Here is a 21799-nt window from a genome sequence, read left to right on the forward strand (position 1 = left end):
ACTAATTTCATATAGATAGATAGAGAGTATAAGTAATTTTAAATAATTTTTTGTTGTTATTAATAAATTTATATATTTTATTTTTCAATGATTCTGTAAAATGCATCCTTGTTGATAGATTGATAGCTAGCTAGCTAGCTGGTAAAAAAGTATAAGTGAAATATTATCAAATCCTATCAATTTAGAAATTACAGTCAATCAATTTAATATCTTCATCATTTCTTTTCATCGTAAGAAACAACTTTTTAGTTGAAAGGATTATCTGGGCTCTTATCCCACTTTTTTTGTTTAAAATAAATATTAAAAAATTTCTAAATTAATTTTATTTACCTCTTTTCTTAGTAATTCAATGTGTTTTGATCTTTTGAAGTGAGGAAATTCAGCCTTCATCTCTGGCAATCTTCTTTCTAAAAATTCTTCCCAAGCCTTGTTAATAAAATAAGAAATAAAAAATCAATTTGAATTAGATATTTCTCTAGAAGTAATTTATTTTATTAATAATATTTATTTACTGCTTTGACTTTCTTTTCTGGATGTTTAACTCCTTAATCATCTTTTAAGCCTTCTAAGGCGTCATCAAGACCTGTTGCATCAATAACTTTATCGTATTTTTCTGCATCTTATAGAGCTTATTCTCTTCTAATATGATTTAAATTGGGTTTAACATTGAAGTCTTCTCCGTCACTTTCTTCTACTTCTTCTCCTCTAGCAATTTTTTCTTGTTTTTCTTATTCTTTTTCTTTTTTCTACTTTTCAGCTTCTTTCTTTTCTTTTTTGAGTTCGTCTAAGTCAATTCCCATTCTCTTAGCTGCTTCTCGTTTCATAATTTCCAATTCTCTTTTCTTAAGCTCAGCTTTTGTTAATTTCCCTCCTTCTTCTTTCTTTAGTGTTTATTCTAATTGATTATTACAAAAAAGAACATTAAAAACAGAAAGGAATTCCATAATTTAAATAATAAATAATATAAAAAGTCCATTTAAAATTATAAATAAAATAAATGCATTTTAAATTCATTACTATCTTTAAATTGTTTTTAGTCTTCTTCATACAAAGCTCTCTTTTCCTCATTTCTTTTTCTTTCTTCTTCTTTTTGTTTTTCTTTTTCTTGCTAAATTTTATATAAATATCTTCATAGAATCAAGCTACTTTATTAAACAAAAGCTATTACCTATCTTTCAAGCTTTTTCAAGACATTTTTATCATCTTCTGCCCATTTGGCTGCTTCTTTTCTTTCTTCTTCAATAATTCTAGCTTATTTTTTTTATTCTTTTTCCCTTTCTCTGGCTTCCTATGCTCTAATTTATACAAATGAAGAATATTAATTTCCTTTATTATCTAGTTATATTGCTTCAAAATTAAATTTCAGCTCAACATATTTAATGCTTGAGTTTTTATCTCTGAAATCAGGTATATTTAATTCTATCAATTTATTACTTAGGATTGGTTCCAAGCTTTTTACTCATTTCTACAAATTTTTTAATACTTGCTTCAAATTTAATTTTTCTTTTTTTTTTTTGGCAGATTAAATTATAAAAAAAAAATATTAACCAGTCTAATTAAATATAATTGAATATTCTTACGATTAGATATTTCGAATATTATAATAAATATTATCTTCTATTTTATAAATTCTTTAACTAGCTGCTATAAAAATAAAAGACCTATCTTTAGCAAATTTTAGATATTAATTAATGTCACAATAAAATTGAATTAGATCATTTTTAGAAAATTAAGACTTGAATAAACTGATAAGAATATCAATAAATATTTCTTTTAAATTTGAACTTTTTATATTTTTTATAATCAATTTATTAAGAATTAATTTAATAATTTTAAGAGCATTCAGCTAGTTGTTATATCATTTGTTTTTGTTAAAATTTGAGCCACAATAAAATTCATGAAATTTGAGTTTAATACTTTAAAATTGATTGATTGATTACCACTTATGTAATTTGAAAGAGAAAGATTCAACTTGATAAAAATTAAAATTTTAAATCAAAAATCTACCAAGATTTGTAAAATGAATGAAAATAATTAATTATCTAACAAAGCAATTTCGCAAGAGTCAACAATAAATCATTCTCATTCTTAAGAAGAAACATAGCTAGAAAGGGAAACCTAATTCTAGCTAAGATTCAAAAATTAATCTAAATTGACAAATCAGAGATCTCAATCTCAAGTAGAAAAAAGCTCAATAAAGATTTCAAATAATAGTTATCTTATGACAAACACATCAGGAGAAATTATAAGCTAAAATTAAACTAATAGTAAATCTCAAATGAGATAAAAAGATTTGTAGACAGAATACAATTCTAATAAATAGAATGTGTCTTAAGACTAAGTGAATCTAAACGACTCATGCTTAGTTGAGTAAAATAAAATTAATGTAATTCTCGTTAAAATTATAAAATTAATGTAAAAATTGAAAGATAATAAATGCAAGACACTAGATAAAAGCTCATTTCTTAGAATAAGAAACTAAAATAATAGCTGAAGGATTTTGCAAATGTGATGCTTAATATCATCTAAAAAGATAAGGACTACAAGACTAAACCAAAAAAGTAATAAAAAGATTTAGAACCAGCTGAGTTACTACAAAGTATATTAATAAATAAATATATTTATTATTAGAAGAGAAATTAGAATTATTTAGTTTGTTTTTTGATTATTTTAAGTAAAGAAATAGAGAGCTAGATAGCATCAATTATAAATAAATGAAATGAAGACCAACATTCAACATTTAAGAAAGATACTTGAGACTTCTTATGATCTGAATAAGTAAAATTTAAAAAAATATTATATATAATGAAATGTTATTAAGGATATTAGAAAAAGAAGAAGAACTGAAATAAGTTAAAAAAGAATTTAACGGATTAGTTGAAGAAAAGGAATAATTATTAAAGCAAAGGCAAATTGAATAAAGTAAAAATGTTAAATATTATCAAAGCGAAGAAGAATACGAAAAGTAAATGAAGGTTTTAAAGGAGTAGTTGAAAAAAATTAAGGAAGAAAACAAGGAAATTGCAGAAAAAATATAAATCAAAGAGAGAAGCATTAAAAAATTATAAGACAATATTTAGTTTAAAGAAGATAAGATCAAAGATATGCAAAATAAAATCAAAGAAAGAAACAAAATATTAGAAAATAGCTAAGAAAATGAAGTATTTATTCATTTATTTATTTATATAACTTAAGTAAATATTAATATTTGGTTAAGGTATCGGACGAAGTTATTGCAGACCTTTAAAATAAAATTAAAGAGCTTGAAGCTGAAAAGAAGAGAAATGACTAAAAGTTCTAAGAAGAACTTAGTAATTTGCATAAAGAGAAAATAGACTTTTAGTAATAGTATGAAAAGAAGTTATAACAGTCTAAAGAGAAAGAAAGAGTAATTAATTATTTTAGTGAAATAATTTTTTATTTATTTAAGATTCATTGAATAGTAATTAAAGCTGAGTTAAATAAAACTGAAAGAAATAGCAAGACTAATCAAGTCAAACTAAAATCATATGTTAAGTAATACAAAAAAAACATAAAATTAAATTGAAGAGTAAAAGCAGGAGGTATAATTTGATTTTTTCTTACATTAATTTAAATCTAATAACATTTAAAATAGAAAGCTTACTTAGAAAAAATGATTTAGCTGAGGACAGAGTAGATAAATAAATTAAAATAAGAATTCGATGAGTATGGGGGAGATGATGAGGCTGAAAAATCATCACCTTAATGAGCTTTTCTAAGTTGCTTTTAATCATAATAAATAAAGATTGAATAACGATAAAACTTTAATTGCAAAATAATAAAAATTAAAAATATTATATTTTAAAAATATAACGCTTATTTATTTAAGTTTTAATTAAGATAACCAAAATAATTTTCCTAATTATTTATATATTTAGTTAGTTTATATTTATCAATTTTATTTAGCCTAAAAAATGTTTGTTTATTCTAAAAACTAAAAAATGTTAAAATTATATATTGTTTAAAATAATTAATTTTAATTTGTGTAAATTATTTTGATGAAAAGCAAAAATAAATTGATTTATTTGATTATATAAACAAAAATTTTACAAACAATTTTTTATTTTTGATTTTAAAATTATATATTTATTTTATATGAAAAATTTAATTTAGATTTATATATATATTTAATTAATTAATTTATTATTTAGTACAATATTAATGCAGACAGATCACTGCATATCATTAATTAGTAGATTTATTTATATTACCATTCACTTAATGATTATAATTATCTATCTTTTTTGTTTTATGATAGATATGTATGTTTAAAACAATTTTCATTTTTTGTTGAATAGCATTAACTCTAATAACCATTTTGATTGGCTTTTAGTTAGTAAAAAGGGAAAAATATAGTCTTTTATAGTACATGATTTTTATTTTATTAAATTACTGTTGATTTTCCAAATTTTTTTGTTTATTTTGAAGATTTTTAGGAAGTAGAATAATTTATTTTTTGTTTGTTACTTATCAAGTATTTTATCAAAATAAATTCATTAATTGTTTGTTTTTCATCTCAAAAGACTTTATGAACTATAGAAGGAATATCCAGATGGTTAAGTATTTTCGACTTAGAATATATTCCTTAGAATTGATTAAAAATTTAAGATTATATTTTTGGTTATGCTGTTTGCTGATAAGAAGGCGCACTTACATTTGAATGATTGTAGTAAGAGCTATTTGAATTGTTATAGTTAAATATTGAAGATTCATTTCTTGAATTTGAATTTGAGTGTGAATTATTTTCTTTGAAAAGAGCTTTTAAATACTTTTCACTGCTCAATTCATTCACTTTCTTTTCAATACAATTAACTCTGCGATTGACAGCTATTCTTTATCTATCGCTTAATACGGTCTTAGATTAGTCGATTCTATCTGTGTCAACTAGTGACAATTTCGAGTTTTCGTCTTCAGCAGAAGAGAATTAAGAAATTTACGGATAATCCTTTTTAGCGATGATAGGAGAATGGAATGAATGCAAAATGTTGTTAGGACTAGCGTCGTAGATTGTTTTTGTATTGAATGCCTTTATTTACTACTTTAATAAAGTGGTTTCTGCTTAGTTATTAAATTAAAATTATAGAGAAAGCCTTCTTTACTATTGTTAAGTATTGTTAGTAGAAGAAGGAGTTATACTTTCATACTTCTCTCTCAGTTTTGGATAGTTATTACTGCCTTAACTGGTGTTTTAACTACCTTCGCTAGTTAGGGCTCTGTCAGATGTTTATATTTGCTTTGCGGGCGAACATCTCCTGTAATTTTGATGATCTGTTAAAGATTTATTATTTATTTTACTGGAAGTTTAAATTTAGCTGGAATTATTAGAAGCAAATTTTTGCATCCTCTATAGCTACTAAGTTTATTCAGAAGTATTTGGTTTTTCTGAAAGTAAATTTGCATTATTTTATTCAATTTTTGAAGTGTTTAAGTTTTTTTCGGATTGTTACTAATTGATTTTTTCAGATACGTTGGAAGTATTTTGTGGAGAGGCGTGAGCTTGGAAGTCTATGAAGGAGATAACTAAGCCAGTTAAATTATCAGTTGATCTCCTCTTTAATGCTTCTTAAATCACTCCTTCTACACCTTTAGCGCATAGTGAATGAGTATTTAATGGATTAGATGAGCTATTGTTATTGTTACTTTATTCAATTCTTATTGCATCCCAACTAGCTTTAATAGCTTCGCTGCTTGACATTTTATCAAAAATACCATCACCTATAAATAAATTAATTAAAAATTGATAAATAAAATTTAATTGAAACGATTTTCTTTTTAATGAAAAATGGAATCAGTTTTAAATGAAATATTTTCTTACATCCCATGAAGATGTAATCATGACTCTTTTATACTCTGAAAACTTTGATTTCTGGATCAGATATTATGACTCCTTGCTTTCCACCATATTTCTATAACTTAGCTTCAATGTCTCCGAAAGTTCTTGAAACCTAATTTTTTTATGAAAATTAAAATTTAAAAAAGGGAAAATAATTCAATTTAAAAATAATTTTTTGAGAAACTTCCTCCTTTATTTGAAGAAAATAAATTAAAATTGAATATTTTTAAGGGAATTTTTTATGAATTACAGATAATCTTCCAGGTAGAGTTCTCAAAGGACCATATATAGTTTTAGTAATACCTTCGCTATCTGGTTTAGTTGTTTATTGAGACCTAATTAAAAGAAAAAGAGTAAAATTAACATAACTTTTAATTAAGAGGTATAAAAGAATTGTATTATAGTGTGATCAAATCTAAAATACTCACACAAGGAATCTTAAATTAAATCTTTGATCAAAAATAATAAAGTAAATAGTTACTAATAAATTCTCCCTCCAGCTTCAATGATTCTTTCTTTTTCTTGTAAGTCACAAGGTTTGTGATCTCTACTCAAATCGAGGGTTCTTTCTCCCTTATTCATAGATAGTATAGCTCTCGAGTCACCAACATTTGCTATATAACATATCTCTCCAACAAGTAGGACAACAATAGCGCAAGATCCTGACTTGTCATAAGGATTGAACTACTCAGCTCTTTCTATAAATTCCTTCTCTGCCTTAGCAAAGCCATTGATTAATGCCTACCTTGGATTTTCTGGGAAGTTCTCATCACTTATTACCTAATATTTAAAATGAAAGATTAAATAAGTTATTTTATATAAAATTCAAGTTTAGCAAAATAATAAATAAGTATTCATGCAAATGCAGAATATTTGTATTTTTGATGTGGCATTCAAAGATCAAAAATATATTTATTTTTATAAGGGGTAGCTTCACTTTTAAACCAGTGAAAAGATAAAGATAGAGAGAGGAGATACTAATTAAATAACAAAAATAATTAATTAATTAATGATGATAAATTTTGTAATGCATGAACAGAATTTGTTTGGCTTTTTTTTATGTGTATTAATTTAGAAATTTTAATTAATTTATCTTTTATTAATAAATAGATTCATTGAAATAAACGCATTCTGTAATAGTAACTTTATTTCAAAACTAATTAATTAAAACTCAATTCATTTATTAATATTTTCAGAGTTCTAATTAATACTATGATTTCTCCTAAATTTAATTTATTTACTTTTTCCAGCTACTTTTATTTATTTATTTATTACTAATTCATTCATTTATTTGCCTTCTACCTTTAGTCAAAATTGATGTTTTGATGTTACATAAAGCAGACAAAAGACAAATATTTTCTGTTTTTTTAAATTCTTAAAAGTGTTTCTATTTACAATAAAGGATGCTTGCTTGTTCTTAAACTTATTTGAATAGCTTACAATAATTTATTCTATCTAAAAATAAAAATTTTGTCCATTAACTTATTAAACACGTAAAATTTATTCTATAGTATTATAGCATTTTTAAAACTTGAATAATATTATTTATCTATCTCTTTATCTTTATATCATATATATCCTCTCTCTTTACTAATTTAAATCAAAATATGATATTCTTTTTTTATTTATTTTACGTATTGGTGAAGGTGATCTCTCAAAAAATCAGCGCAGAATGCTCCTCCATGCCCATCATAAATACCAAAGAATGCACATCTTGGCCAGTTTTCTGTTTTTTTATAATTTGGTCTGACAATATTAAGAATAATTGAAACCCTATCTTCATTATATTTTCTCACTAGACCTTGGTTTGTGTTTGCAGCATAGGCACTGATAATACCATTCCTCTTTTGACTAAATTTACTAGGTTCTTACTTGATGCCTGATAAGGCAGGATTTTCTTTTTTAACAATGTCTTAGTTTTATTTTTAAGCCAGATTCTACAAGCTAGTGTTAGAATAAGATAAAGAAACGTCTTCTATTTTACTCGAATTTGTTTACTTTTGAGCAGTTTCGTTCGATGTTTCTATCTTATCTATTTTAATTTGCTTTTCAGATAACTCTTATATGCGCTTATGCAAACTCTCTCTGTCTGTTTAACATAAATCTAAAGAATAGCGCTTCTTTTAATCGCTTCCCTAACCATCTTTTCTAACAGTTTTTGAGGAGCTTGTTTAATTAGAATTCTATTGATGATACTTTTGCTATAAGGGAGTCTTTTATAGCTAGCGATATAGCAAATTACTGTTCTATTATTTAGGAGATTAATTTCTTTAAGTAGGCAAATCATTTAAATAAGCAGCAAAATGTCCATCAAGTTTTTATTAATCTATTGATCTGATTCTTTCCCTTGAGGTTAATTTTTCATTTGAGTTCTGCTATTAACTTACTTATTATTTCGCTCTTATGTTTTCGGATAGATCTAATTGAAAAACAATAAAAATATTTTCAGCTTTACCAATTAATTTAGGTAGAAATTTTTGAGTGATTTTAAGATGTAGATTTATAAGTGGCGTTTTGCAATAATAAAGTTATTAAAAATTTACCTCTCTTTACGCTTGACTAAATGGGAGTGCGATTAATGGCAAATCTTTTACATTCACTAAAATTTTTATTAACTTAACTCATTGACAAAGATGGCGATGCAGGCAGGATTGGTTTCTGCTTTTTAGATTCAATCCTAATTTGAATGAATAAAGAGATCTAATTAATTAATTAATCAATCAATCAATAATTTATTTGAATATATTTCAAAATACTTTGTTATTAGCAAGCTTTTTTTGGATTTATTATTAATTAAATAATTATTGATTTGATTTGATCGCGCAAATAAAGACTTGTTATATAATCTTCTTTTTTTATTTTTTGATTTTTAAATGAGTACTAGTTTTATCAATCAATTGATTTCTTAAGTTTATATATTCTTTTTACCTTAGCAAGAAAGACAATTCTTTGTCAAATACTAATAAATTAATGTAAATGCATATTCTTTTTAAGTAAAATTTCCTTTCATTTGCTGAAATAATTATATGAAGTATATGTATCTATTTATATCCCTTTAAAGGATCTCCTTTCATAGTTATACATACACACTTTTTTATTGAAAAAAATTCAAATATCAATCAATAACAATCATAGCTAAATCAAAAAAATCTTTCAAAAGTTAATGTTAAAATTTAAAAATAACCCTAGATTTTTAAATTATTTGTTAATCAATATTTCATAAAAATTAATTTCAAATAATTCGCCCTTTTATTTAAAATTTTTAAATACTCAACATCTTATCAATCAACTATTCATTAATAGTTTCTCAATAAGCAAATTTATATTTTTGTTTAAGTTAGTTGAAATTACTTACACTTTATATCCAATAAGATTGTAATTTAATTAGATATTAATTATATAAAGAAATATATATACAAAAGCGCTTGTACAAAAATTATTTTAAATAAATAAAACATTCTGTTTTTGCAAATTATTTATTTATTCGTTTTAAATTTAAATTATTATAGCTTTCTCATTTAAATTTTTGATAAAACAAAAATTATAAAAAATTTTGAGATAAATAATGATCATATTTTAATGAAATAAATGCAATAAATTTAAATAAATTTTAAAAATAAAGTTAAAAAATTAATTTTATGATATTTAAAAACAATATAAAGCAAATTAAAATAAAATAATTCTAAATATTTTTATATTTTATTTATTAAATTTTAATGAAGCTCATTGAGAAAATTAATTGAGGGTATCTAATTAGATTTGAAAATCAACAATTTATTTAAAGATTTAATCATTTTTTATTTATAAATAAAAATATATTTTAGATAAATTGAAATATTATTTATAAGTAAAAAAATATTCAATAAAATAATTTAATTGCTATCTTTTAAAGTTTTATTTATTTATTTATTTATTTATATATTTATTTTTTGCTTATCTTTTTTCTATTTTTTCATCCATTTTCTAATTTTATTTTATTAAGTATTTTTTTTATTTTTTGAATTTTAAATAAATTAAAGTTTTTATGCCATTTATTTATTTATATTTTAATATTTTAAAACCATGAACGACTATATTATAGAATACATTATCTTATATTATATATTATATTGTTCTAATATTTATATATTTATTAATCCCTTTTTCACCATTTTTTATACATCAGAAGTAATTTATTTTTAAGATAACTAATCTTTTTGATTTAAGACACTTTATTTTCAATTATTCTTATTGATTAATTTTGTTAAATCTTTTAATATAAATTAGTGTAAATTACTTTTAAAAAAAAAAATAAAATTTTTAAATAAATTATTATATTATAAATCCATATAAATAATAAAAAATATTAATTAGCAAAATGAAAAATTAAAATAAATCAAATAAAAGTAAGTAAATAAATTAATTAAAAAAGTTATTTTGTTTTAAATTCATTTTGACATTAAAAATATCACAATCCAAAACAAACAAATAAACTGGTTTTACTCAAAATCAAGATCAAGTGTCAAATTTGAGAGATTAGTGTACCTTCCTAAAAAAGAGCCCAAGCATAATGCACCTTCATAACCAATTTAGTTTTTACTTTTTAAATATAGAAGAAAAAATATATACTTAGTTAATTTGTTTGCTATAAGGAAAATTTTAATTATATGAAATGAATATATTAGTAATAAAAGCAAAATTTAAATATGAAAAAATAAGTTAAATTAATAAATCAAAAAAAAGTCACACAAGCACAATAAAAAAAAATAAAAAAAATGAAATAAAAACAAATTAAAAGATAGAGATTATTTTAAATTAGTTTTTTATTTTAAAAAAAACACAATCCAAACTAATAAACTATTTTTTACTAAAGATGAAGTGCCAAATTTGAGAGATTAGTGCACTCTCCTAGACCAAAAACTAACCTTGATGCACCTTGTGCGCGAATATAATTTTCACTTTTTAAAAGTTTAGGAAAAAATATATAGTTAATTAGTTAGTTAGTAGAAAATAATGAAGAAAAATATGAAATAATAAGAAATTAAATAATTGATAATAAAAGCAAAAGCTGTAAATGAAAGAATGAGTTAAATTAAAAAAATACAAGTAGTTTAAAAAAAGAAAAATTGATCAAATTAAAAGACAACAAATAAATTAAATAATTTAGATTGTTATAAATTCATTTTTAAATTACTAATTATAAAAATCCAAAACAAATAAGATGTTTTTACAGAAGATAAAGTGTCAAATTTTTGAGATTAATGCAAAATCCTAAACCAGAACTTAATTCTTATGCACCTTCATCACCAATTTAGTTTTCACTTTTTAAGTATTAAAGGAAAAATATTTAGTTAATTTATTAGGAAAAAATGAAGAAAAAAATATGTAATAATAAGAAATGAATTAATAATTAATAATAAATGTAAAAGTTGAAAATAAAAAAATGAGTTAAAATTAGCAAAGAAAAAAAACACACAAGCACAATAAAAAAAAGAAAATATATCAAATAAAAATCTAATAAATAAATAAATTAAAAGAATTTTATTATTTTAAATACATTTTTATATTAAAAAATATAACAATCCAAAACAAATAAACTGTTTTTACCTTAGATCAAGTGTCAAATTTGAGAGATTAGTGCACTTTCCTAAACCAGAACCTAAATTTGATACACCTATTATGCTAAATTTATTGCAACTTTTTAAATATTGAAGGAAAAATATAGTTAATTAGTTAGTTACAGGAAAAAATAATGAAAAAATAGGATATAATCCAAAACAAATAAACTATTTTTACCTCAGATTAAGTGTCAAATTTTGGAGATTGTTGCAAAATGTTAAACTATTACTTAAGCTTGACACACCTTCATCGCCAATTTAATTATTACTTTTTAAATAAAAAAGAAAAAATAGTTAATTAATTAGTAAGAAGGAAAAAATGAAGGAAGAAATAATAAAAAATGAATTACTTAAAAAAATACCTAATGTGAAAATGAAAAAATTAGTTCAATTAAAAGCACAAGCAGAATAAAAAAAAAAGAAAAATAAATCAAATAAAAATCTAATAAATAAATTATCTCTTTTAGAGTGAGAATTTATTTATTATTATTTATAGACAAACGACGATTGTAGGCAGTAATTGAATTGAATAAATGAATAAATTAAAAGAGTTAGATGGTTTTAGTATATTAAAAATTATCACAATCAAAACAAATAAACTATTTTTACTAAAGACTAAGTGTCAACTTTGAAAGATTATTGCAATTTACTAAACCTAAACTTAAGTCTGATGTACCTTGATCACCAATTTAGTTTTCACTTTTTAAATATTGAGGAAAAAATTAAGAGCTAATTTAGAAAAAAAAGAAGATAAAATAAGAATAATAAGAAATGAATTAATTACTAATAAAGAAAAAGTTCAAAAGCAGTTAAATTAAAAAACAAAACAAAAAATAAATAATTAAATAATTATTTAAAAGGAAAAATGAAGAGAAAATATCAAATAACATAAAATAAATAAATAATTAAATACTAATCAAAAAAAATTGAGTGAAAATTTATTAAGTTAAAATAATTAAAAAAAAAATATTTGTGTAAATAAAAATGAATTAATTAATATAACTATGTTAAATTAAATATACCTCAAATCTATATGGAGAACCTAATGAGATTAAACTGAAGAGTTTAAAAACTTTTTTATTAATAAAAATAAATTTAAACAATATTAATAAAATAATCATTTACTTCTTTTAGATTTTTAAAATATTTTTTCTATTATATCATTTATTTATTTATTTTTTTTTTAAAATCTTAAATAGCAATTAATGGAAGGAAATTTAATTAATTATAAGAAAATTTAAAAATTAGATCACTTTTATATCAAATTATTTGGATAAAAAGAACCAATGAATTATAATATTTAACAGTTATGAGTTTTTAAAGGTTGTTTGATTTTAGGAAGAGATATTTCAACAAAAATTTATGTGAAATTCATTATTAATCCAGTAGAAACTGTTATTTCCCGTACACCCAAATTCATTCATAAAAATTTCCTTGCACTGAAAAATATTCATTTAAACTATTTCCTTATACCTTTGAAATAAAAAAAAATTTTATAAAAAATGATAGTTGAAAGTGAAGGTAAGTAAAAAAAGAGGAATAAAAATATAATTAAAAAGCAAAACAATCTAAAATGATATATGGAGCTTGAAGAAAATGAACAATTAATTATGAATGAAGTTTTCATAGTATTTATTTTTATTAATTAAAACAATATAAATTTTCTTAAATAATGTCATAGTTAATTAAGACTTTTTTATCCTTTTATTTTTTTTACTTACAGCTAATTTTTAAAACAAAATAAATTTCAGTTTTTCATTTCATATTAAATAATTTATTTTAATTAAGAACTATGATTTTTTAGGGCATTTTTTTATTGAAGACCCATTTTTTGGATAGAAAATTTTTAGAGCTTATTTATTAAATGACAATTCATTTAACATTTGTTATAAACTAATTTTTTTCTACTTTTTAAATGAGATAAAATCATATTTTACATATATTTATTTATTTATGTTTTTTTTGAATTAATAACCAAATTTAAAATTTATCTTTATTATTTATATATTTATTTTGAATTTTTTTTATTTAAAACAAATATTTTTTTGAAAATATAATAGAGAAATTTATGTACAGATATGAAAAGATAGAAATTTTTTTATTACAAAAATATTTTTTATAGTTTAAATAGGTCACAAGTTGTTTTCAGTGCTGGCAAGCTTTTATACGTTAATATTCTTAGCTTCAATCAAATCATTTGAAGTTCTTTAATAAGTTGAAGGAGATACTGTTTTCTTGAAGTAAATAATACTAAAAATAAAAGCAACAAAAGTTAATCCGAATAAGACTCCAAAAACAATAGCCATAGCTTTGTTGGATTGATTGTCAGAGCTTTCATAAGTACTGGCAAGAGTTTGATTGGTATTATCTTTTTGATTGTTAATGCTGTTATTATTGTTATTTGCAATAGGTTATTGATAAGAGAGAGGAGTATTTGCCTTGATCAAACCCTTTTCAGGTGTAAAGAGTTTTTATAAAGTATAAGCAAGTCTGTATCCAGCAGTAACAATTCTCTTTTGAATCATATCAAAACTACTGTTATAGAAATCATCACCATAGTGAATTTCATTTTTTGACAATAAGAAGGGGTAAACATTGTTCAAAGCTAAGTTCCAGCTTTCGTCAGCCCAATCACTGAAAGTTTCTATATTTTTAAAATTAATATTTAATTTATGCAAACTAAGTTTTCAAATTTAAAATTCTTTCTGATAAATTTTGGGGAAATTAATTAAACTTTTTATTTATTTTTAATCTGATAAATTATGCAAATTATTTAAAAATAAATGTGAATGTTTATTTGTTTCTATGTTTGTATTTATGAATGGCTCGCTTTAAATTAACCTAATTAATTGCTTAAAAATTTCAACTAATTTATTACTTGTGTTGTCGATATTGAGAGATTCTTTTGGATATTGAGCTACAATTCTATCAAGTTCTCTTTAGAAGTAAATCTTGAATGTTTCGTTAAGAGGTCTAACCAATCTATTAGTCCAGGTGTAGAAGAAGCAAGAAGAGTCAAAATAGAAGTGAATATTGGTTTTTTTCATTTCACCAGTGCTAGTGTAGAAGTTAATCATTTATCTGTTACCACCTAAATCGCCCCAGAATTCACCTTTATCATTCTTGTATGTGGCATTGTAAAAGCTACCAGTGTGATGAGGCATATGAATATCACCAACAATGTGAACGAGCATCTTTAACATATTTACTTTGAATTCTGTCATTTAACCAACAAACTTTTCATTAGTTAAAACTTTGACGATATTATTGTAGGCATTCAAGGCATTTTCGGAATCAGCCATAGGATCTTTCTTCAATGGGGTGAGATTTTAAGGGTTACTGTCTTTGTTGCCAATGTAATGCCACATTTCCATAGCTTTTTAGGCATCACCATAGACCTTAATATCATCAGCCCAAACAGCATTCTCTTCGTAGGTTGTAGTAGAAACTGTATCAACACCTTAAGTAGAGTAAGTGTCTAAGTACTTGGCAGTAATATTGTATACTTCCATATCATTTTTCATTAATTCTTTCTTAGCAATAGCGAGTACAAGCATGTGAGGAACTTCGTGGAAGCAAAGGCAAACTTGAGAAAGTGCCAAAACAGAAATAAGAACTAATCCTAATTTCATTTTAATTTCAGCTATTTTTATTATTTTATAGTTGGATTTTACTTATTTTATTTATTAATTGTTTATACATATTTGCAGTTGGTAGAATATGACTATTTAAATAAATAAATTAATTAAATGAATGAATGAATTAATGAAAGAAAGAAAGAAATATTAACATTGTCATATTTAAAAAAATAAAGACAGACTAACTAGAAGTAGCTTAACAAAAACTTATATTTAATAAAATTCATTAATCATTTTTAATTTAGAAAATAGTAAGTAAGTGTAAAATATTCTTCAAAGTATATGTCTATGTATTTATATCTAATTATTAAATAATCCCTCCTATTTTAATTATTAATTTTTGTACCTAATGAGCCAACTAGAACCTATTAAGTAAAGCTAATAGCATTCAATTTAAAAGCAAAATAAACAAATAAATATAAACTTTCTTAAAAAGGTATTGTTTCTATTTAATTTAATTGTAAACTATCGCATAACAAATTAAAGATTAAACCCACCTTTTTAATGTTGTGTTTATATATTTTTGTAAAAAGACATCCAAAAATATAATGCGATTAATAGTAAAAGCATGAAAATAAAGCAAATCTTCTAATTATAAAAATAAAATGATAAATTTAAAATATTATTCATAAGAGAAAGTTCAGGCTATGCATTATTTATAGTATCAAAAATGCATTACATTTACTTAACTTTTCCTTAACAAAACCCCCCATTTATATTTTATGATTATGAAAGAAGCGTCATATGAATATTAAGTCCCCCTCCGTTTATTATTTGATTATTCCTGCAATTAAAAAATTTATTAGGAGTGTAAACTTATTCTATTAAAATAATTAAAGTACTTTAGCATAAAAATTTTAAGACTTTTCATGTGCAATTACACTTAAAATTGTAAAAAATCCTAATTTTAAAATTATTTTATTTTATTTTTTTAATCTTATAAAAAGGAAATTATGAAATTGAACAGTTTTCAGCATTTGAAAGAATTTAGCCAACCCCGACCAAATATTAATTATATTTACTATAACGGAGTTGCGAAACATATCAAATAAACACTTATACATCCATCCATCGATTCATACATTTATTCTTGATTGTTTAATAGGAAAAGACTAGTAATATTTATTAAATATTAGATTTAATATAATCATAAATAAATAGGATGGAGAGCTTAACTTTAAATAATTTAATAAGGAGTTTGAAATTTTTAACCTTCAAAAGTACAAATAAAACTCAAATATTTATTAAATCATGTAAGCTAAAAACAAATTTTAGTAATTGAATAAGTTCAATCCCATCAATTTATAAATTTATCTACTTTTGTAAAAAAAATTAATATTGAAAGTTTTCCTTTTGATTAAAATCATATCTTTTTAATGAATGAATGAAATACAAACAATAATTTATTAGAAATATTAAATATAAAATAAGATCTTTGCTAAAAATAAAAATAATTTGATACTCTCTATTCTATAAATATATTTTTTACTTATCATAGTAGTATTACAGAATAATAGTTAAAATCCAATTTGATAGACTCTAACCTATCATAGAAATTTATTTTGGAAATTTTTTTGAAATACAAGATATTTAATTAAAAAAAGACTATAGAATCAATCAGATTTTATAATCAAAACTAACTAACTAATCACTCATATATTCGAACTAAATTTTGTACTATTATGGCAAAAATTTTTTTTTTAATAAATAAATAAGATTTGAATTTTTAAAAAAAGAAGCTTAGAAAGCAAATTATTTTAATTTATTTTAGCTTAATAGGTAATACTTTAATTAAAATAATTGTATTTAATTGATTTAAAAGTTCTTTTTTAGCTTTGAATAGTAATTATGATTAGGTTTGAATAGTATAGGAAGAAGGATAAATAATCATATTTTTTGTTTTAATTAAAAATAAATACTTATTTTAAATTGGTTAGTTGATTTACAAATACAATAACTTTAAATTTAATGTTAGATTCGTTACTTACTTCTAACAAAATTTATTTAAAAAGTATTAATTGCTAAAATTAAATATGTAGGTTTACACAAAAAAATCATGATCTAAAACTGCAGAATGACATATATAAAAATATTTGTTCCTCAGAATTTTAAATAATTGATTGCAAAATAATTTTATTAAAATAAAAAATCTAAATAATTATTTTGGCCAAAAGATTAATTCTTAAAAGTTTTTTGATATTTTAAATATTGAATATAAGTTTTTGTAATTAAAGAATGGTTAATTATTATTTAGTTGATTTCAACTCTGTTTTAAAAAAATGATATAAAAATTAATTTATACTATACATTTATGATTGTTATTAAATTTAAAAAATTGAATAAATGTTATGTATTTAACCGTATTCTTAATAGTTCACATAATTAAAGAATGGCTAATAATCAATTAATTAGATAACTAGTTAGTACTTTAGTTCGTAAGTTTAAATTTTGTTGATAAAATCTTAAATGAGAATTTAGATATCAGAAATTTTATAATTGTTTAAAAATTTAAAAAAATATAGAAAAAAATATTATATAATTAATTTGTTAATTTTTATAAAACATATCCTCATATCCTCACAATTTAATATAGCATATAAATCACTTTGATATAATTTAAAATGAGAATTAGGTTAGATTAGTTTAAAAATATTTTTAAATTTCAAATAATATTTTACGAAAAATATTATTCAATCAATCTTTATAGTATTTTTACATACGCAATTAAAATTTTGGCTAATAACCAATAAATTATTTAGTTAGTTATTTAATTAGGTACTTTGAATTTTATTGATGAAGTTAGAAATGAAAACTAAGTTATGATAAAATTTATAATTGTTTTAAATTTTCAAATTATTTTATTATTTATCTTAATTAAAGTATGGTAAATAATAATAAAATAGTTAATTCGTTTTTTTTATGTAGATAAAGTTAAAAATGAGAATTAATATAAGAAATATTTTATAATTATTTTAAAAAAGTATTTTATGAAAATATAGGAGAAATATTTATTATACAATTAATCTAAATAATATTTGTTGGCTTAATTAAAGAATGGCTAATAATCAATTACTTAATTAGTTGTTGATAAGTTTGGATTTTGCTCTTAAAGTAAAAAATCAGAATTAAAATTTAGAAATTTAATAATTGTTTTAAAATCAAAAATAATATTTTATGAAAAATAAATGTGAAAATATGTTATTTAATTATTTTTATTTGCATTGATTGAAGGAAGAATATAGACAGATAATAATAACTAAATAGATAAATAAAATACGTTTTTAAATATTATTTTTTTTCATTTGGGAATTTAATCTTTAATAAAGTTATCTAGTTTTTCTGGGATACTATCACTGATTTTAGCGATTTACTTGGATTATGCGAAATATACAATTGTTGGAATAACTTGAACATTATTAGCATATGTAGTATATTTCACGTCATTCATCGGAGCATAAGCGAATACTGAATCTTTATATCTTTTTTGTAATTCTACGAATTTGTTATAAATCTATTCAGTTCTGTAGTCAATCAAATAATCACTTCCGAACAAAATAATGACACTTTTATTATATTTTAGAGCTTCATCAATCGATTTCTAATCTTTTAGGTGAAGTAAAGGAGTCTTTTGGTTAAGATTCCATGTTTACGCAAGACTTCTTAAAGTTTTGGCTTGAACCAACGAAGCTAATAAAACTATTTATAGAAATAAGATAATTGAGTTTCTCATCGCTATGATCTCTACTTACTTTTCTCTATTAATTATATAAATATTTTTTAAATTAATTTATAAAATAATCAATACCTTAAATAATCCAAGTTTTTCAAGATATAATTAACTTTGTTATTATAAAAAGAAGCAAATTTTCCTTGATTTTTAATATTCATTCAGTCTATTAGTTCATCATTTTTATATTAAATTTCTATCACTTTACATATTAATAGAAGGAAGGAAGGAAGGAATCTTTGTTATTTTTAAAAAAATTTATACGTTTTTATATTTTATGTTTTGATTGAATCTAAAGATTAATAAATGCTTTTTAATAACTATTATATAAATTTCATATCAAAAATTTTATATTGAATTCTAATAAGTATTAGAGGGAAAAAATAAATTTTTAAATTAGAAGATATAATAAATCTGAAAATAATATAAAGGTTAGAATTTCCCCTAAATACCTCTATTGTATTTATACCCTAACGAAATTATTTTTATATAAAATAAATATTATTATTTCATTACTTGTTAAAAAAAATTAGAGAGTGAAAAAAATTTTGTATTTTTTCAACAAAACTTGAAGATAAAAAATTTATATATAAACTATTTCCAAGCTTGTTATATGAGCTTTATAATAATAAAATAAAAAATTATTTTTTTGTTCATGCTTCTTTAATGTTTTAAAAAGGTACAACATGCTATTTTAAATGCATGATATATCTGAGCAAAAAAATATTTAAACATTGATATCAAAAAAAGATATATAAATTTGATTGAATTTTTTTGTAATTTAAAATAAGTAAAGTTGATTAAATGTTTAAATCGATTGCTTTAGTCTCTTCACAAGAGGGATGGATCAAAATAGGAGTAAAAATAGCTAATAAAACTTGCAAGGAAATAGAAAAGTCTCATAATAACAAGAGAAAAAACGATACATTAGAATACCATCTAACTTATTACGATATATATTGTGGGAATGAATGAGATTAGGTCTATTCTTCAATATGGAAATGATATTAATAAAATTGTATAAAAATAATAAAATAATTTATCTAATTATCCAATTAATTTTGAAAATTAAGATTAAACTAATAATAAAAGTGATCGATATATATTGTTAAAAATGAATATAGAAAATATTTATCAAAAATAATTTATTAAGTTGAACAAAAACGATGAATTAGTTATTTAGTTAGTTAGTTAGTTAATTTACTTTATTTAAAGGTATTTTAATTACTAAAGAATATAAATAAAAATATCAACTGTAATGCTTGAAATTATAAAGATAAGTAACACCTGCATCGTTTCCAACAGCCATGTATTTTCCATTAGGACTGAAAGAAGCTGCAGTTATGAATTTAAGTTAAGTTTTAAAGTTAGGCCAATTTTGATAGACATTAAATGATGGAAGATGTACGAGTCTGATGGCATTTTTCTTCCACTTTGAAGCAGTTAATAATAATTCAGATTGTTAGTTAAAGCAGAGAGTATCGACTGAAGTTGTTAGATTTAAGATTTCTTTTGTGGTGGACTTTGCCATAGTTTAAGTAGTTTTATTGTAGGAGTAAATGTTGACTATACCACTTGGGGAAGAAGTGGCGATGTAGTCACCGTTTTGAGAAACTCTAATTTTATTAGTTGTTTGTGTGCCTTGGTCTTAGTTAACATCAAAAATGCATCTCTTTGACATATCCCATTAGTAGATCTTACCATTTTTGCCAGCAGAGAACAAATACTTAGAGTCATGAGAGAAAGCTACAGAAGTGCATGGCTCATTCATTTTAAATTCAAAAAGGAATTATTTGGTTTTTGCATTTAAAATCATGATATATCCTGCTTCACTGAACAAAGCAATATAAGCTTCGTTGGGAGATAAAGCAAAGTGTTCAATTTTTTAATCGAATCTTTGAGTGAACAAATGGGAAGAAATCTTTTCAATCTTGTCATTCAATAAATTATATGAGAGCAAGTGTTTCTTCATACCACATGCTAAGATTTCATTTTTAGAAGGTATAAATCCAGCAGATAATACAGGCATGCCTTCTAAGTAGAGTTATTTGAGTAATTTTACATTGTCTCTAAAAGCAGGTCTATTTTCTCTAATAGTGTATATCTTTACTAATTTATCTAAGCTGGAGGTGAAGAAAATCTAGCTATTAGGATGGAAGTCGATAGATTAAACAACAGCTTCGTGTTTAGTTTTTACGGGAGTTTAGCCTATTCTCTCAATATCAATAATGTCAGCTAATATGCTATCTGGTTTGCTGTCTTCAGCGTATACGCTATACTAAACTTTAAGCATATCATCTAAGATTTTATTTGGATTATTTTCAAACATCTAATCTTCTTCACTTTCTTCTAACTAGCGCTTATTACCCTTATCGTCATAAGCCCATCCATAAAAGTTAGTGTGTTTTAATCTATCATTGTAGAAACTTTTAAGTCTACGTTGATATTCAGCACCGTCTACAACTTTTTCATCTTCAGTTTTACGCAATTTACGTAATCTTGCAGCTTGAGTTAAATCGATTTCTACCTTTTTATCGTCATCATCCTCCCAAGCTGCTCCTTCATTATCATCATTGAACTCTGAGTGTTCAAGAGCATGAGAATCCTCATCTGCTTATTACAAATTCTCGCCATTACTTTAATCTTTTTAACCTTCTTCATCACTTTCATCTTGTTGCTACTTGTCATTTTCTTCATCTTAAGAGTATATTACATCATCTAATCCTTCTAATTCATCTACTTTCTTTTTACCATTAAGAATTTTTTTCATCTTAATGATAGCCTTTCTGTTAGGCTTCTCAGCATTGATCTTCTTGCTTGATTTTTTTTTGATTTCACTCATTTTGAATTATATTATGGTAATAAACAAATACTAATCTAAAAGGAATTTATTTTAACTTATCTATTAATTTGTCAATTATTATTCTGATAGTAAAAAATATATTTTTTTTTGATATAATTTAACAATAGCTTTGTTTAATCG

General features: G+C 22.4%; 8 protein-coding genes across 8 annotated transcripts; 3 read left to right on the forward strand and 5 right to left on the reverse strand. All coding sequences in view use genetic code 6, as the record gives it.

Moving 5' to 3' along the window:
- Window positions 1-215: 215 nt before the first annotated feature.
- Window positions 216-1463, reverse strand: TTHERM_00425880 (coiled-coil protein, putative; the record flags this gene model as incomplete). Its single annotated transcript, XM_001013766.1, has 6 exons — window positions 216-278; window positions 331-426; window positions 513-895; window positions 1018-1108; window positions 1169-1295; window positions 1435-1463. 6 exons carry the CDS (start codon window positions 1461-1463, stop codon window positions 216-218), a joined length of 789 nt encoding a protein of 262 aa, XP_001013766.1.
- Window positions 1464-1945: 482 nt separating this feature from the next.
- TTHERM_00425890 (hypothetical protein) lies at window positions 1946-3730 on the forward strand (the record flags this gene model as incomplete). Its single annotated transcript, XM_001013767.2, has 7 exons — window positions 1946-2370; window positions 2430-2599; window positions 2676-2778; window positions 2822-3161; window positions 3218-3388; window positions 3444-3563; window positions 3617-3730. The coding sequence occupies 7 exons, from the start codon at window positions 1946-1948 to the stop codon at window positions 3728-3730; spliced, it is 1443 nt and encodes a 480-aa protein (XP_001013767.2).
- Window positions 3731-4537: 807 nt separating this feature from the next.
- Window positions 4538-8479, reverse strand: TTHERM_00425900 (serine/threonine phosphatase 2C; the record flags this gene model as incomplete). Its single annotated transcript, XM_001013768.2, has 6 exons — window positions 4538-5736; window positions 5837-5966; window positions 6105-6189; window positions 6336-6634; window positions 7489-8273; window positions 8398-8479. The coding sequence occupies 6 exons, from the start codon at window positions 8477-8479 to the stop codon at window positions 4538-4540; spliced, it is 2580 nt and encodes an 859-aa protein (XP_001013768.2).
- A 1732-nt stretch (window positions 8480-10211) lies between these two features.
- TTHERM_000425919 (hypothetical protein) lies at window positions 10212-10724 on the forward strand (the record flags this gene model as incomplete). Its single annotated transcript, XM_012797048.1, has 1 exon — window positions 10212-10724. One exon carries the CDS (start codon window positions 10212-10214, stop codon window positions 10722-10724), a length of 513 nt encoding a protein of 170 aa, XP_012652502.1.
- Window positions 10725-13583: 2859 nt separating this feature from the next.
- TTHERM_00425920 (P1/s1 nuclease) lies at window positions 13584-15083 on the reverse strand (the record flags this gene model as incomplete). Its single annotated transcript, XM_001013770.3, has 2 exons — window positions 13584-14095; window positions 14330-15083. The coding sequence occupies 2 exons, from the start codon at window positions 15081-15083 to the stop codon at window positions 13584-13586; spliced, it is 1266 nt and encodes a 421-aa protein (XP_001013770.3).
- Window positions 15084-18387: 3304 nt separating this feature from the next.
- Window positions 18388-18977, reverse strand: TTHERM_00425930 (transmembrane protein, putative; the record flags this gene model as incomplete). The annotated part of the gene is made up of 2 exons (XM_001013771.3): window positions 18388-18844; window positions 18895-18977. The coding sequence occupies 2 exons, from the start codon at window positions 18975-18977 to the stop codon at window positions 18388-18390; spliced, it is 540 nt and encodes a 179-aa protein (XP_001013771.2).
- Window positions 18978-19620: 643 nt separating this feature from the next.
- Window positions 19621-19791, forward strand: TTHERM_00425940 (hypothetical protein; the record flags this gene model as incomplete). The annotated part of the gene is made up of 1 exon (XM_001013772.1): window positions 19621-19791. One exon carries the CDS (start codon window positions 19621-19623, stop codon window positions 19789-19791), a length of 171 nt encoding a protein of 56 aa, XP_001013772.1.
- A 274-nt stretch (window positions 19792-20065) lies between these two features.
- TTHERM_00425950 (WD domain, G-beta repeat protein) lies at window positions 20066-21658 on the reverse strand (the record flags this gene model as incomplete). The annotated part of the gene is made up of 1 exon (XM_001013773.1): window positions 20066-21658. The coding sequence occupies one exon, from the start codon at window positions 21656-21658 to the stop codon at window positions 20066-20068; it is 1593 nt and encodes a 530-aa protein (XP_001013773.1).
- Between the last annotated feature and the right edge of the window lie 141 nt (window positions 21659-21799).

This window comes from Tetrahymena thermophila (assembly GCF_000189635.1).
Source record: "Tetrahymena thermophila SB210 genomic scaffold scf_8254671, whole genome shotgun sequence".
Classification (NCBI taxonomy): Eukaryota; Ciliophora; class Oligohymenophorea; order Hymenostomatida; family Tetrahymenidae; genus Tetrahymena; species Tetrahymena thermophila.